Source organism: Rhinolophus sinicus, chromosome 2 (assembly GCF_057876585.1).
Source record: "Rhinolophus sinicus isolate RSI-liver-muscle chromosome 2, RSI-T2T, whole genome shotgun sequence".
Classification (NCBI taxonomy): domain Eukaryota; kingdom Metazoa; phylum Chordata; class Mammalia; order Chiroptera; family Rhinolophidae; genus Rhinolophus; species Rhinolophus sinicus.
Genome location: NC_142502.1, coordinates 103,710,105 through 103,723,900, shown reverse-complemented (window position 1 = coordinate 103,723,900; position 13,796 = coordinate 103,710,105). Strand labels below are relative to the sequence as shown.

At 37.0% G+C, this 13,796-nt stretch overlaps 1 protein-coding gene and 1 long non-coding RNA gene across 5 annotated transcripts in view; one reads left to right on the top strand and one right to left on the bottom strand.

Annotated features, from left to right (window-relative positions):
- FKBP5 (FKBP prolyl isomerase 5) overlaps positions 1–13,796 on the bottom strand; it is a 95,925-nt gene that overhangs the window by 35,084 nt on the left and 47,045 nt on the right. For all 4 annotated transcript variants that reach the window (XM_088795808.1, XM_088795809.1, XM_019738723.3 and 1 more), the window contains 2 exons: positions 12,644–12,788; positions 878–1,020 (listed from right to left, as the gene is read on the bottom strand). In XM_088795808.1, the coding sequence (XP_088651934.1) occupies positions 878–1,020; positions 12,644–12,788 (288 nt within the window). The remainder of the gene's footprint in view (positions 1–877; positions 1,021–12,643; positions 12,789–13,796) is intronic.
- LOC141571635 (uncharacterized) overlaps positions 1–13,796 on the top strand; it is a 62,515-nt gene that overhangs the window by 10,663 nt on the left and 38,056 nt on the right. The gene's annotated exons all lie outside the window — the stretch shown is intronic.

Genomic DNA, 13,796 nt, shown 5'->3' with positions numbered 1-13,796 from the left:
AGGCAAGGACAATCAACTGTCCTTTCATTTTACAAAGTAAAACTCTGTTTTATATTTAGCTGTGCTTCTTAGTTATTGGAAGAGTAGGGAAAAAAGAACACTGCACTTTTCAATACCTGGAAAGAACCTTCACATGATGACAATGTCTGGGACGACATCCTGTGGGGCTGCAGCGCACAGACAGACAGGAAATACTAGGAAAACTGCCCGGTGGGCAGACAGCCAGCCAGCGCTACAACGTGCAGGCCCCCAACCATTCTGTCTGACTTGGGAGGCCACCACTTTGCCACCCCAGATTCATGAAATTCCATTCTTAAAATGTAAGAATAAATTCTATGAAGCAGGCCTACAACCAACTACGGGTGTGTTTTAGCTAGTTATGCTGTTTTAGGCATTTCCCCCCTTAATTTTAAAATCAGGTTTGGCCGAATATGGTAATTCAACACAGGATGAATAACAAATGATCATTACCTACTGCTTCTAATGATGAAGTGACATTTATAAACCTTTATACTATGAAAATACTTTACAACTTGGTGTAGGTATTATTTCAACATTTATTTCCCACATTTCCATCCTGTCTTCTGGTCAATTTTAATGTCATACTCACACCACTGACCAGAACCTTTATTCCTGAGCCTGGTGTCTTTTGTTTATTTGGATATGACCTTTCTGTGCCAGAGACACGTTTCTAAGAAAGCACTGGCACACACCCCTTGGGTTTTTGGGAAACAATTCAAGAAGCCAAGCTCCAAAATAAATAAATTGGATCTGATTCTCAATAGCAAGCTTAGCTCCTTGTTCCACTGCCTGCTGCTTCAGAGCCAGCACTATAGCAGAGCAGATGCTAACAAGGCCACATCACACACATACTTGCCTCAAAAAAGAGAGTTGCATTTGAGGGAATTTTGGGGATACTGCCAGTCGCACCATACGCATACTCTGGTCTGCACAGTAAATGGCACATCTCTCCTTTCTTCATAGTAGCCACTCCAATGTCCCATGCCTTGATAACTTGGCCTAAGAGAAAGGAAAAGTTGAGACGCTAAAACTGCAATTATGTTATATATGAAGTCTTGGTTTGCTGATGTGGGACTTAGCACAAGCGACTCCATTTTGGACTTAATCTCTTTTTTAACAAAAGCTACAGGCCATACTTAAAAAGATAAAACAAAAGTTCAGACAAATTTCCAATTCTTTATACTACGTACTCAGCTAGGAAGTAAGGGGTACAAAAGAACTCAGTGAAAGCTACACATTGAAAAATAAATTGTGGTATTTTTTTTGAGGGCTATCAGAGAAGATTCCCTGCTGAGGAAGACGAAAAGTAGTATTAATTTCTCAACTGCTCAAAGATTAAATCTTTGAAAAGTGGCAGTAACATGATCTTTGGAATGTGGCTGTGTTGCAGTTGTTGATTAATTTATCATTTTAACCATAATAATAAGTAAATATTTTCTAGGCAGAGATGAAACAAAAATAGTATAGAAAACGGAATTTGTCCTAAGGAGGCTTATTATTAGGACAGACAAAAGCAAACAAGAAACAACCAGAAAAGTATAAACTGCATAAAAGAGCACACGAAACAGAGTTTTTTCCTCAAAATTTAGCATGAGAAAAAGACTTTTAAAAAAGCAAAATGGAATGTGTTCTTTTGTCAAATCAGAATTTTTTTCCCCCTACTTCCAGGAAACTAAAAGTCAGTTTTACTGTTCAACTACAGAACAATATTAGCCTATATATTTATATTTTAAAATAAGCAGTCTCAAATCCTTTGGGAAACAATAGGAAATACAGGTAATTTAAAGGGATAAAATACAAAATTAAGGTGTTATGTTAATCAAAAACTTATGTATTCAAAGTGGGATCAGGTAAGCAATGAACCCAGAGGAAGAGAATTCTGAGAGAGCTGTTACCTGGAACTGAACTGGTGGTAGGATATTAGAATGATGGGAACCCTACACCAAGGTATGTAAGTAGGAACGATAAAGAATAAAGCATTTGAGACTCGACTTCAGCTTAGTCTTCAGTATTATAAATTTTCAAAATATTAGATACACTTATTTTAGTTAAAAATGTATGTAATAAACACCTAATATTAAAACACACAAGAGAGAAAGATATAAAGGGAAAGATGAAAGGTCATCCACTTCCTCCTTGTAAGAAGCCACTGTTATGCTTCTTTTGTATCCTTCCAGTGTGCTGCTGGTTTTTAAAACATGTAAAACACAAATGACAGCATACTATACGAGTGCGTTCCGTTCTGAGCTGCTTTTGTATTTAATATATAACAGATGCTCCTCGACTTACGATGGGGTTACGTCCCGATAAACTCATTGTAAGTTGAAAATATAAGTTGAAAATGCATTTAATACACCTAACCTACTGACTGGCATAGCTTCGCCTCCCCAGTTTCAACTGAATGTGTATTGCTTTGGTACATCATGAAAAAATTATAAGTCAAACCATGGTAAGTTGAGGACCATCTGTATCTTGACCATCTCCATCAGTAGAAAGGAGAATATTGTATCATTATTTTTTATTTTTTTGAGACTATGCATTTTAGAGGTTAAAAGTGCAGCCCCAGACTGTCTGGATTCGAATACCAGATCTGCTCCTTACTAGCTGTGTGACCTTGTGATGTAACTTAACTTCTGTGCCTCAGTTTCCTCATCTGCAAAATCATAGATACTAGTACCTGTCATAATAACAGCACCTGCCATACAGTTCTTATAAAAACTATTAAATAGAATATGTCAAATGCGTGGCATAGTGCCCGGCATATAATATGTATTCAATAAAGGACAGCCATTATCATCACTGTAAATAAATCTACCTCATTCTCAATGACTGTACACTATTCCAATCACTTTCCTATTGGGAAACATTATCAACAGTGCTCTAATAAGGATATTTGTCCATATATGTTTGCCTACTTCGTGCAACTTTATTTGGAACAAAGTTGATGTGCACTTTCAATCTGACAGATACTGCTCACTGTCCTTACCAAATGACTACATCAATTCATATGCCCACACATGGTTCTACTGTGAAAACAGCCCAGAATCATCAGAAGAATCAGAAAGTCTGCTGCTGAAAGGCTGCTTTCCTGTTACTGATGCTCTTCAAGGCCTGCTATGTTTTTGTGTGGGCCACTGAGAAGAATTTTTTTTAAACTGTCAACTCTGGTATTTTAAGACAAATACCTTATACATCATGACTTCAGTAAATCTTTATACTGTGGAGGTTCTACTGTACATTTGTTCAAGACATTTAGGCCAATTACTGAGGAGTAAAGGTCTGTCTCGGTATTAAGTATACAAAGGTGGCCATTCCCTTCTTCCTTCCAAGGAACATGCAATGTAGAATGGCCAGTGGAGAAGAAAGATACACATGCTGTTTCTTCTTCTTTTTTTTTTTAAACACAGTGTGGTAAACACACTAAAACAATGTATAAACAAGGGGCATTTGCCTTGGAATGAGAGTTGGCACAACCAGCAAAAACTTAATTCAGAGGGTATGTATGCTAGGCCTTAGAAGCTGGAAACATCAGCCTGTCAATTAAATCCTTAGGAGCCCCAAGCTAAATAAATCATGCCTATGCCTTTGCTTTTTTTCTCATTTGGGAACATTAAAGCTTCTCTTACCTAATGAAACACACTGAGCAAAGAGCCAGAAAGATACAGACACAGGTATGTTTCTAAAATTGCCAATACTGGGATTAAAAAAACAAACAAAAAAACCCCACACACACTCATTATAGAACACTTGGAAAGTATAGAAAAGCATAGAGAATACAATTTAAAAAACTTTTGAAATCCCAGCTTCTAGGGTAAACTGTGAATTTCTTGGTTCATTTTCTTCAAATTACAGATGTACACTTTGTTTGCATAGTAAATTTTTACATATACATTCGTAAAATTCTGATCCTACCGTGTTTCCCCGAAAATAAGACCTAGCCGGACCATCAACTCTAATGCGTCTTTTGGAGCAAAAATTAATATTATAGTAAAATAAGACCGGTCTTATATTAATTTTTGCTCCAAAAGACGCATTAGAGCTGATGGCCCATCTAGGTTTTATTTTCGGGGAAACACAGTAGTTTATTTGGTTTTGTAGCCTGCTCTTTATATTTCACATTATATGAGTATTTTTCTTGTTAAAAAGATACCTGAAAATATGACTTTAATAACTACCAGGGTGCCAAAAAAATGTATACACATGACTTGTATTCATCTTTTGTTATTGGTATATATTATTACTATTTTAATACAGTTTTTCCTTTCTTAAAATGTGTATACATTTTTTTGCACCCTCTGTATATACTATTCCACCTTTTGGATATACCATAATTTCGTTACTCCCATTAATGAACATAGAGGTTGTTTGTATTTTTTTTTTACTATTATAAAAGTTTCAGTGAACAATTTTGCATCTAAATTTTTACATGACATTTTTGGCATAGTAAAAGCCTCCTACCTGACACAGTCAGGACTATGGTTAGTTAATTTAAAATGTAGCTTTAAGTAAAGTGTCATAAAAAAGAACATATGCATACCCGAAACACTTTTTAACTTAAAACATATGAAAGTACATTAATTCACTAACCTTGCGTTAGAAGCCCAAGGCCTTGTCTCTGAATGTGGCTCCAATGACAGGAGTTCCACGTCATCTTTACTATATAAACCACACTTAACGATACTTCATTTGCAATTTACAATGTGGGTTTCTTTAAAGTGGAGTAAGAGCCAGAAGACACTTATAAAGCGATCAGTATACAGAATCCTTCTGGTAGAAATGTGTTCTGATGGCCTCTGTATCGCCTTGTACCCACCCCTAATTCAGCAGCCATTTAAAAATGCTTTTAGCGATTCACCTTAATAAATCTTCCCAAAAATGTTCAACTTAGTTTTCATAGAAATAATGCCTCTCTTTTTGTACTAATTTCAATGTTTTATATATGATCGCTAATGAAATTATATAAGAAGTACTATGGATATAAACAGGTTTCAAGTGATTCTCAGCAACAGTCCGAGGAAGCAAAAGCAGCCCCCAAAGTCTGGAAACTGCTTGACATAGCAGCACTTAGGGTATCTGAAGCTGGCCTGGGGCACACAGCTGGGCCATGCTATTCTCCTGTTGGACATAATCTCACAAAACATCAACATCAGACAAGGTCACTCTGAGACCATGAAAAGTGGGACAAAACAAGAAACACTTCAAAATTTTGTCTAAACATGGACAAAAAAAACAAGGTCACGGTGCAACCTACAGAATACCAAACATCCCCCTCTCCTGGCGAATATGAGTGACTGCTATTAATACTTCTCTAGCAGGTAAAGCTTTAGTCTCATTCCATGTCAGCTCTCTTAGATAAGATTTAAGATATCCAAAGAATCACCCACATTCTAATAATATGTAATCCAGAGCAAAGCCCCTCTTCCTTAACCATCCCCCAAATCACCTAATATAAGCCCAAATCCGGTGAGTCCTTAAGAACACTCTTGCGGAGACCCCCCCCACCCACCCACCTTGCACATTCTCCCTCCCTACAGACAATGAGTAATAAACCCAACTTGCTCAATTACAGCTGTGTTCCTAGTGGTCTACGGCTAGAGGCCCACTCAACTGGCTGAAGCAGAGTGTTCCCACAGAACAGGGAATCAGCTGTATCACTGAGTTTATTCACAATAAATGAAGAGCATCAGTTAATCTGGAGTAAGTTAAGCAAGCTTCTACCACTTTCTTTAGGTCAATTTCTAGAAGTAGAATTACTAGGTCAAAGCATAAACATTTTTAAGACTCCTGATCTTTAGGATCTTAACTATAGGTATAATACACCAAGGATTTATTCTTACACTTGATCTGGACTTCAATTTTACTAGCTCAAACACAATTTACTTTATCAATTTCAGGAGTCCTATTCCATTTGTAACAAAATCTGAAATAAGTTTTAATGCTTTTTATATATATTAACTGTATGCAACTCAGAAAGTTTAAAAGTATAAAAAGCTCAGTATAAAAGCAATGTACTATACTTTTTTCTTTCTGCAGAGTATTACATAGTTTTTTCTCATTTAGAAAAATCATATAGTACATTTTGAAACATAAAATTTTAGAGGTTCAGTGTTTAGAGGTTCTAACAAGTGTACCGCTCTGGCGGGTGATGTTCAAAAGGGGGGACTATGGGGCCAGCCATTGGCTCAGGCGGTTGGAGCGCTGTGCTCCTAACGCCAAGGTCGCCAGTTCGATTCCCACATGGGCCAGTGAGCTGCGCCCTCTACAGCTAAGATTGTGAACAACGGCTCTCCCTGGAGCTGGGCTGCCCTGAGTAGCCGGAGGTCAGCGTGAGCAGCAGGAGGTCAGCGTGAGCTGCTGCAGGCTGCTGCAGACTGCCACGGGCTGCTGGGGTCTAACATGTGCCACCATGAGTGGCTGGTGGCCAGCGTGAGTGGCCAGCAGCCGGCGAGAGCTGCCGTGAGCTGCTGTGAGCGGCTGATCGACGACAGGCGACCGACTGCCTCAGCCTGGCGGAGCGCAAGGCTCATAATACCAGCATGGGCCAGAGCGCTGTGTCCTACACAACTAGACTGAGAAACAACTGGCTTGAACCAGAGTGGTGGTTGTGGTAGTGGGGGGAGGCGGAAGAAGGGGGAGAAAAATAAATAAACAAAAGGGGGGACTATGATCCTGTACCTTCCACTCAATTTTCCTGTGATCCTGAACTGCTCTAAAAATAGTCTATTAAAAAATCATACAACACATTTTTAAAATATACCATTTTAATTTAATCACTGAATACTTTCAGTTATAATAAAGACTACAGTGACTTTAGAACAGGAGTGTCCAAACTGCGGCCCGCAGGCCAACTGCGGCCCATGATCCATTGTTAATTGTCCCGCAGCAAATTCCAAATATATATTTAGTTTACTTAAATAAACCAGGTGAGGCAATATATACTTCACCTCGAGTGAGTGGCCCGGCTGTTTGTGTATTTTACCGTATATGGCCCTTGGTGAAAAACATTGAAAAAAGTTTGGACACCCATGCTTTAGAACATTCTTTTTCTTTGTTTTAAAATTTTAAAAATTGTGATAAAATACATATAACATAGAATTCACCATCTCAACCAGTTTTAAGTGTACAGCTTAAATATTGTTAAATACCGGGGGTGCCAAAAGAATGTATACAAGTGGACACTTTGGTCAACGTTGCTCAAGCAGTAGTTCACCTTAATCAGAAGTGTCTGGACACTGATGGCAACCACTTTGAGCACCTCTTGTGATTGCAGAAGTCAAACGTGACTTGTATTTATCTTTTGTTATTGGTATATACTGAGTATTGCAATTTTAATAGTTTTTTCCTTTCTTAAAATGTGTATACATTTTTTTGGCACCCTCTATATATTCACACCGTTATGCAACCAATCTTCAGAACTTTTTCATGTTGCAACACTAAAACTACCCATTAAACAACAACTCCCCATTTCCTCCTGCCCCAAGCCCTTGGTAAGAATTTCATTCTATTTTCTGTTTCTATGAATCTGTCTACTCTAGATTCTTCTAGATGTAAGAGGAATCATACAGTATTTGTCTTTTAGTGACTGGCTTATTTCACTTAGTGTAATGTCCTCCAGGTTTATCAGTGTTGCACATGTCAGAATTTCTCTCTTTATAAAGGCTGAATAATATTCCATCATTTGTATATATGATATTTTGTTTATCCATCTACCTGTAGATAAACACTTGGGTTGCTTCCTCCTTTTGACTATAATGAATAATGCTGCTATAAACAATGGTGTACAAATACGTCTTTGAGACTCTTTCAGTTATTTTGGATATGTACCCAGAAGTAGAACTGCTAGATCATAGGGTAATTCTATTTTTAATTTTTTGAGGAACTGCCATACTGTTTTCCATAGTGCCTGTAGCATTTTACATTCCCACTAACAATGCACAAGGATTTCAGTTTCTCCACAACCTTATCAACATTTGTTTTGGCTTTTGATAGTAGTCATCCTGATCAATCAGTGTGAGGTGATATGTCATTGTGGTTTTGATTTGCATTTCCCTAATAATTGGTGATATTGAGACTCTTTTCATATGCTTGTTGGCCATTTATGTATCTTCTTTGGAGAAATGTCTAAGTCCATTGACCATTTTATAATCAGGTTGTTAGCTGTTGAATTATTCGAGTTCTTTATGTATTCTGGATCTATGATTTGCAAATATTTTCTCCCATTCCATAGGTTGCCTTTTTCCTATTATATCCTTTGCTACACAGGAGTTTTTGTAAACTTTGATATAATCCAATTTACGTATTTTCTATTTTTGTTGCCTGTGCTTTTGGTGTCATATCCAAAAAATCATTGCCAAATCCAATGTCATGAAGCTTTTCTTCTAAAAAAATATAGTTTTAGGTTTTATGTTTAGGTCTTTGACCAACTTTGAGTTAATTTTTGTATATGGTGTAAAGTAAGGGTCCAATTTCATTTTTTTTTGGTGAATATCTAGTTTGGGAAAACATCATTTGTTGAAAAGACTGTCCTTTCCCCACTGAATGTTCTTAGAACCCTTGATAAAAATTACTGACTATGTTAACTTTTAATGTATGTTTTCATCTGAAATATGAGCATACTAAAATAGGATGAAAGATGTACAGTGCATTATACAGACAAAATACTTTTTCATATGGGAGTAGAACAAGAAAGATAAAATAAATATTTTAATTGTAAAAAGTTTTCCTTTCAAAATATAAAAATTGATAAATACTTAAGTGTAAAGTTAATCACTAGTAAGTATCAGATAATTAAAAATACATCTGATTCACTTCTGCTGTACTTTCATTGAAGGATTTCCAGGACTTAGTACCCATTTCTGTCTGATCAGCAAGATTTTGCAAGTATGTTTTTGCAGATAAGCTGTTATAATTCAGTTTTAAATACTGCAGTCACCAGGTAAAAACTGGTAGCAAGAAATATGAAATTTACATAATATGGTTGAACTTCAAAAAAATATGAATTATCAATATTGGTACAAGAGTAAATAAACTTAAATACACCAGTAACCATAGAATAAATTAGAAAGTCAAAGTCTATCTCCTATTAAAAACAGTGTCCAAATAGTTCAACAGGCCAATTCTACAAAACTCTCAAGTAACAGGTACTATAAATATAAACAGGTATCTCCTAGACCAGAGGTCAGGAAGCTACAACATATGCTGGCCTGTCACCTGCTTTTGTAAATAAAGTTTTATTGGAACACACACAAAATACTTCAGTCACAATAGAATCTCCAAATTAGTGTGACTTTACATTGAGCTATTTCTATTTAATCCCTTGGGAGAATCGGTACAACATAAGGGATCAAGAGAGTTCAATGTATAATATGCATGCTACAGTCCATTTATATTATTTTTCTTCATTTTGATGAAGTAGCCACTGCTATAGCATAATGCTTCTTTTATATAGGTAACTCAACACGTTATAAGAGTTTTACCAAAGGCATACTGCTCTATTATCATATTTCTAATTGTCATCTTAAGGGGGCCGCTAAAGTTGCTGTCATTGTGCTGGTTTTAGTCTTTCGCAGTTCTTGTTCCTGTACTCGTTACAGAAAGTAAGAGTGGAATCAGAGACTCAGGGTTAATCTTAAAGCTCTCCTACAGAAGCCTTCTTTTTATAGGAGCAGGGAAGGGCAGGTTAGGTGGCTCATTCACGTTAACATATCAGAGTAAAGAGCCAAGAGAGGAACCCTGGCTGCCTAACACCCAGCTGGATGCTCTCCCCGTGTGACCATGCTCTCTAGATAGGTGTGTCCCTGGTACCATGTTAACTGAAAGTTACCTCTTTTCTCTCTACTCAAAATTGGAGGAAACAAGAAAAGACTCATTCACCATAGAGTGTTTTACTGAGAAAAGCTGGGTAGAGAAGGTGGCAGTATAAATTCTCAGCAATTCTTAAGTCTACTTGCAAAGATAACTGCTGAGAGAAGCCTTGTTATCTTAAATCTATCAACTTCTTCAAGACAGAAAATCAAATGGTAGAGTAAGAGCTTTGGGCAGTGGGAACAAAAAGGTCTGACAATACCATTTACTCTGAATCTAAACTAAATAACGATGTCACAGACATGCTGGTGGCCCTTCAGGTTCACATCCCTAAATCAACAAAAATGAAAACAATTCGAATTTAACCGTCATCATTATCTGCTACATCAAGAGAAAGAATCCGTTATTTGATTTTGATTGCTATCTTATTGGAACACAAGATTAATTTCACGTGAGCCATTAGCTCACTAGGGGCCCAAAGGAGAAGGGCGCACTGCCATAGCCAGCACTACAGCCTGGAGAGAGAACAGCTGGACAGGAGCGCAAGTCACCACGACACAAAGTGCCTGAGTACCAGAGCAGACAGGGTGGCAGAGAGGCAGAGAGTGTAGTCCCTCACTTGCTGTTTGCTTTCCCAGATCACTGCTTAGTTAACAATTCAACTAGCTGTAGAGTCAGAAAAAGAAAGAAACTGTAGTAAGTAGTAAGCACTGAGCCCTGGCGGCGGACAGGACAACTATCCTTTTCCTCCTACACTTACTCTGGGAACGCACCACAAGTCTGTCATACCTGTGGCAAATCAGAATAAAAAGACATTGCAATTCAGCCACGAATTTCCAAAAAGCCACATGGCCCTTCAAGTTCAATTTGATGTATGGGCTATTATTCTTCTCAGAAGATTAAAAAAATTAGAATATTAACTAAAGATATTTAAAAGCATTTGAAAAGAAATTAGCAAAACTCACATTTAAGACTTGAACACAGTGGCTCTTAACCTTTTTTCCTCGGGACCCCTTTACATCTTAAAAATTGAGGACTCCAAATTTTTGCTTATATGATACATATCTATTGATAGTTACCACATTACAAATAACAAGTTACATACCAATTTATTTAAAAATAAAAATAACCTCATTGTGTTAATATAATTTATTTTTGTGAAAAATAACTACATTTTCCAAAAACAAAAAAGAATTAGTGAGGAGAGTGGCACTGTTTTGTAATTTTACAAATGTAAAATGTGTCTGACTTAATAAAAGACAACTAGATTCCCATACCTACTTTTGCATTCATCTGTTGCAATTCTGGTTGAAGCACATGGAAAAAAACCCAAACCCACAAAGATGGATAGTTGAAAAAGGTAGGCATACTCTAAGCCTTTGCAGATAATTATGAATATAACCATCTGATACTACATCAAAACTGGACAAGTGGTAGTTTCATAAAGGTTAGTTGCAATGTAGAACCTGAAAGCATATCAGTGAACCTTTCATTTTATACTACATTAATAATCCATTGGTCTTTTACTCGTGCATAACTTTATAGTATCTTGCAGTGGTCATCGGGAAAATACTGCTTCAGTGAGTTACACAGATCTTCCAGATGTTAAGAGATTTCATTGTACAATATTTTTAAAGTCACATACATTATTAATACCCATTGATGTCATCAGGAGTCTTTTAAGTTTTGGGAAGCTGTCAAGCTCAAAGTATCAGACACAAACTTTCCAAAACTGTAATTTTCACTTGAAAACTCAACGGTATCAAATATTGTCAGTTGCTTTCCTTGAAGTGACAGGCTCACTTCATTCATTTTCAAGAAAATATCTGCCAAATACTGAATAATCAAATCTGAATAATCATACTTTTTGCACTCTCATAAAAATGGTGTTTCATGAAAAAAAAAAGCAGCTAGTTCAGCTCTCAACTAAAACAAGTGCACAAGTGGGTTACCTTGAGATAACCACCCTACTGCGTTATGTGTGTTTCCCTTTCTGTCACAAAATACCAAAACAAGGTGAAAATCAAGGATTAGGATTTAATGAAATTAATATTTTTTACACTATATCAAGGACACTCTTACTTGAAACTGGCTTCCCTTCCTTATTTAAACAGTAAATGAGGGCAATAAAGAACACATCACTATCTATAGTTTGGCGCCACTGCCCAGATTTGTGCGAAAACATAAAACACCAAGGGTTTGACCACTGCAGGTTTTGTACCATCAGTGCAAACATCAGCACAATAAAAACATAAATGACATTTAGCATCATCATGAAAATAATTTTGACATAGTGGACCCCCTAAAAGGATCTCAAGGATCACCAGGAATCCATGGACCATGATTTGAGAACTACTGCTCTAACATCTCTTTACTTTTCGCAAGCAGTGGATCCACTAGCTCCTATATAAGTAGCAATAAATCTAAGTAAAACACAACTCAAAAAATACCCTCAGGGGCCAGCCCGGTGGCTCAGGTGGTTGGAGCACCATGCTCCTAACACCGCTGAGATCGCCGGTTTGATTCCCACATGGGCCAATGAGCTGCGCCCTCTACAGCTAAGATTATGAACAACAGCTCTCCCTGGAGCTGGGCTGCTATGAGCAGCTGGAGGTTGTCGTGGGCTGCTGTGAGCTGCTGTGAGCAGCCAACCGACGACAGGCGACCAACTACCTCAGCCAGTGAAAGTGCAAGGCTCATAATATGAGCATGGGCCGGGGAGCTGTGTCCTACACAAGTAGACTAAGAAATAACGGCTGGAACTGGAGTGGGGGAGGGGGATAGGCAGAAGAAAGAGGGGGAAAAAATACCCTCTTACCTTTGCCAAGACTAAAGACAAATGGTTCTTTTCGATCATGACTGGAATCAAACTTCTTCCCATTTGACAATTTTCCGTTGTAATGGACATAAACTTTGTCTCCGATCATTGGTGATTCCTCACTATTCCCCGCTCTTTTGACGATCTAGAAAAGACAAATATCAAGAAAAAAGAGGTGGAACTTTTAACTTCTAATCAGAGAATGAAAAGATCACACAGTCCATTTCATATCACTCAGGCAGATTTGCAGATAATTATCTGTCTTTTCTAAAGGCTCCCCTCCCAGTTCTCTCAATAACCCTCACTGTTAGAAATTGTCCTGGTCTACTCTAAATCTTTAATGCTACAAAATAATGAACCAATAGATCCTGCCTCATTGGTTTAATGTCCTCCTTGCTTTGACACTAAAATTTCTCAAGACACAGACCTAATTCATATACAAACTGAATTAGACTGAAAAGATTAGTACTGACTTTCAAAACCATTCAAAAAGAAGTCTAAAGCAAAGTTTCAAAGGTGAGGTTTTATTTACTTCCCTCCTTGCATTAGCTTTTGACTAGACTCCACAAGTTTGATTTAATTTCTAAAAGTGCAATTTCCTGGTATAACAGATTACACTTCCTATTATTTGAAGAATAGTCAATATATAAAAAAACAGAATCACTGCACAGTTTGATATGATACTTAATAATTTGTTTTCTAATAAAGGAAATGACAAAAAAAAAAAAAACACAAAAAACAAACAAACAACCCTCTAAGCTGAAAAATATTTAGCTATTGTAAAATCCAGTATATTTATTTTGTTCTTGGCAGAGAAAGCCACTAATGTAGTTGGTCAGTTCTGGGAAAAGAAAATCAAATCCTGGCATATGGTGGTGTAATTTATTCTGTCAATCACCTATGCCAAATTACTCATTTTTATTAGATAACAGAGGGTGGTAGCTAATGTTCAATGAACATCTTTTGGGGGGAAGCGTCTGAATTTTTATCTAAATAATTCAATTATTTGTTGCTAAATTCTTCTTTGAGATGTGTCCCACTTGCCCCACCTTTATATCACCACATAAACACTATGAACTTCAAATCTACAACTTTCTTAGTTCAAAAGCCCAGTCTCTAAAGGAAAATAATCATTACTGCTACTTCATCAAAA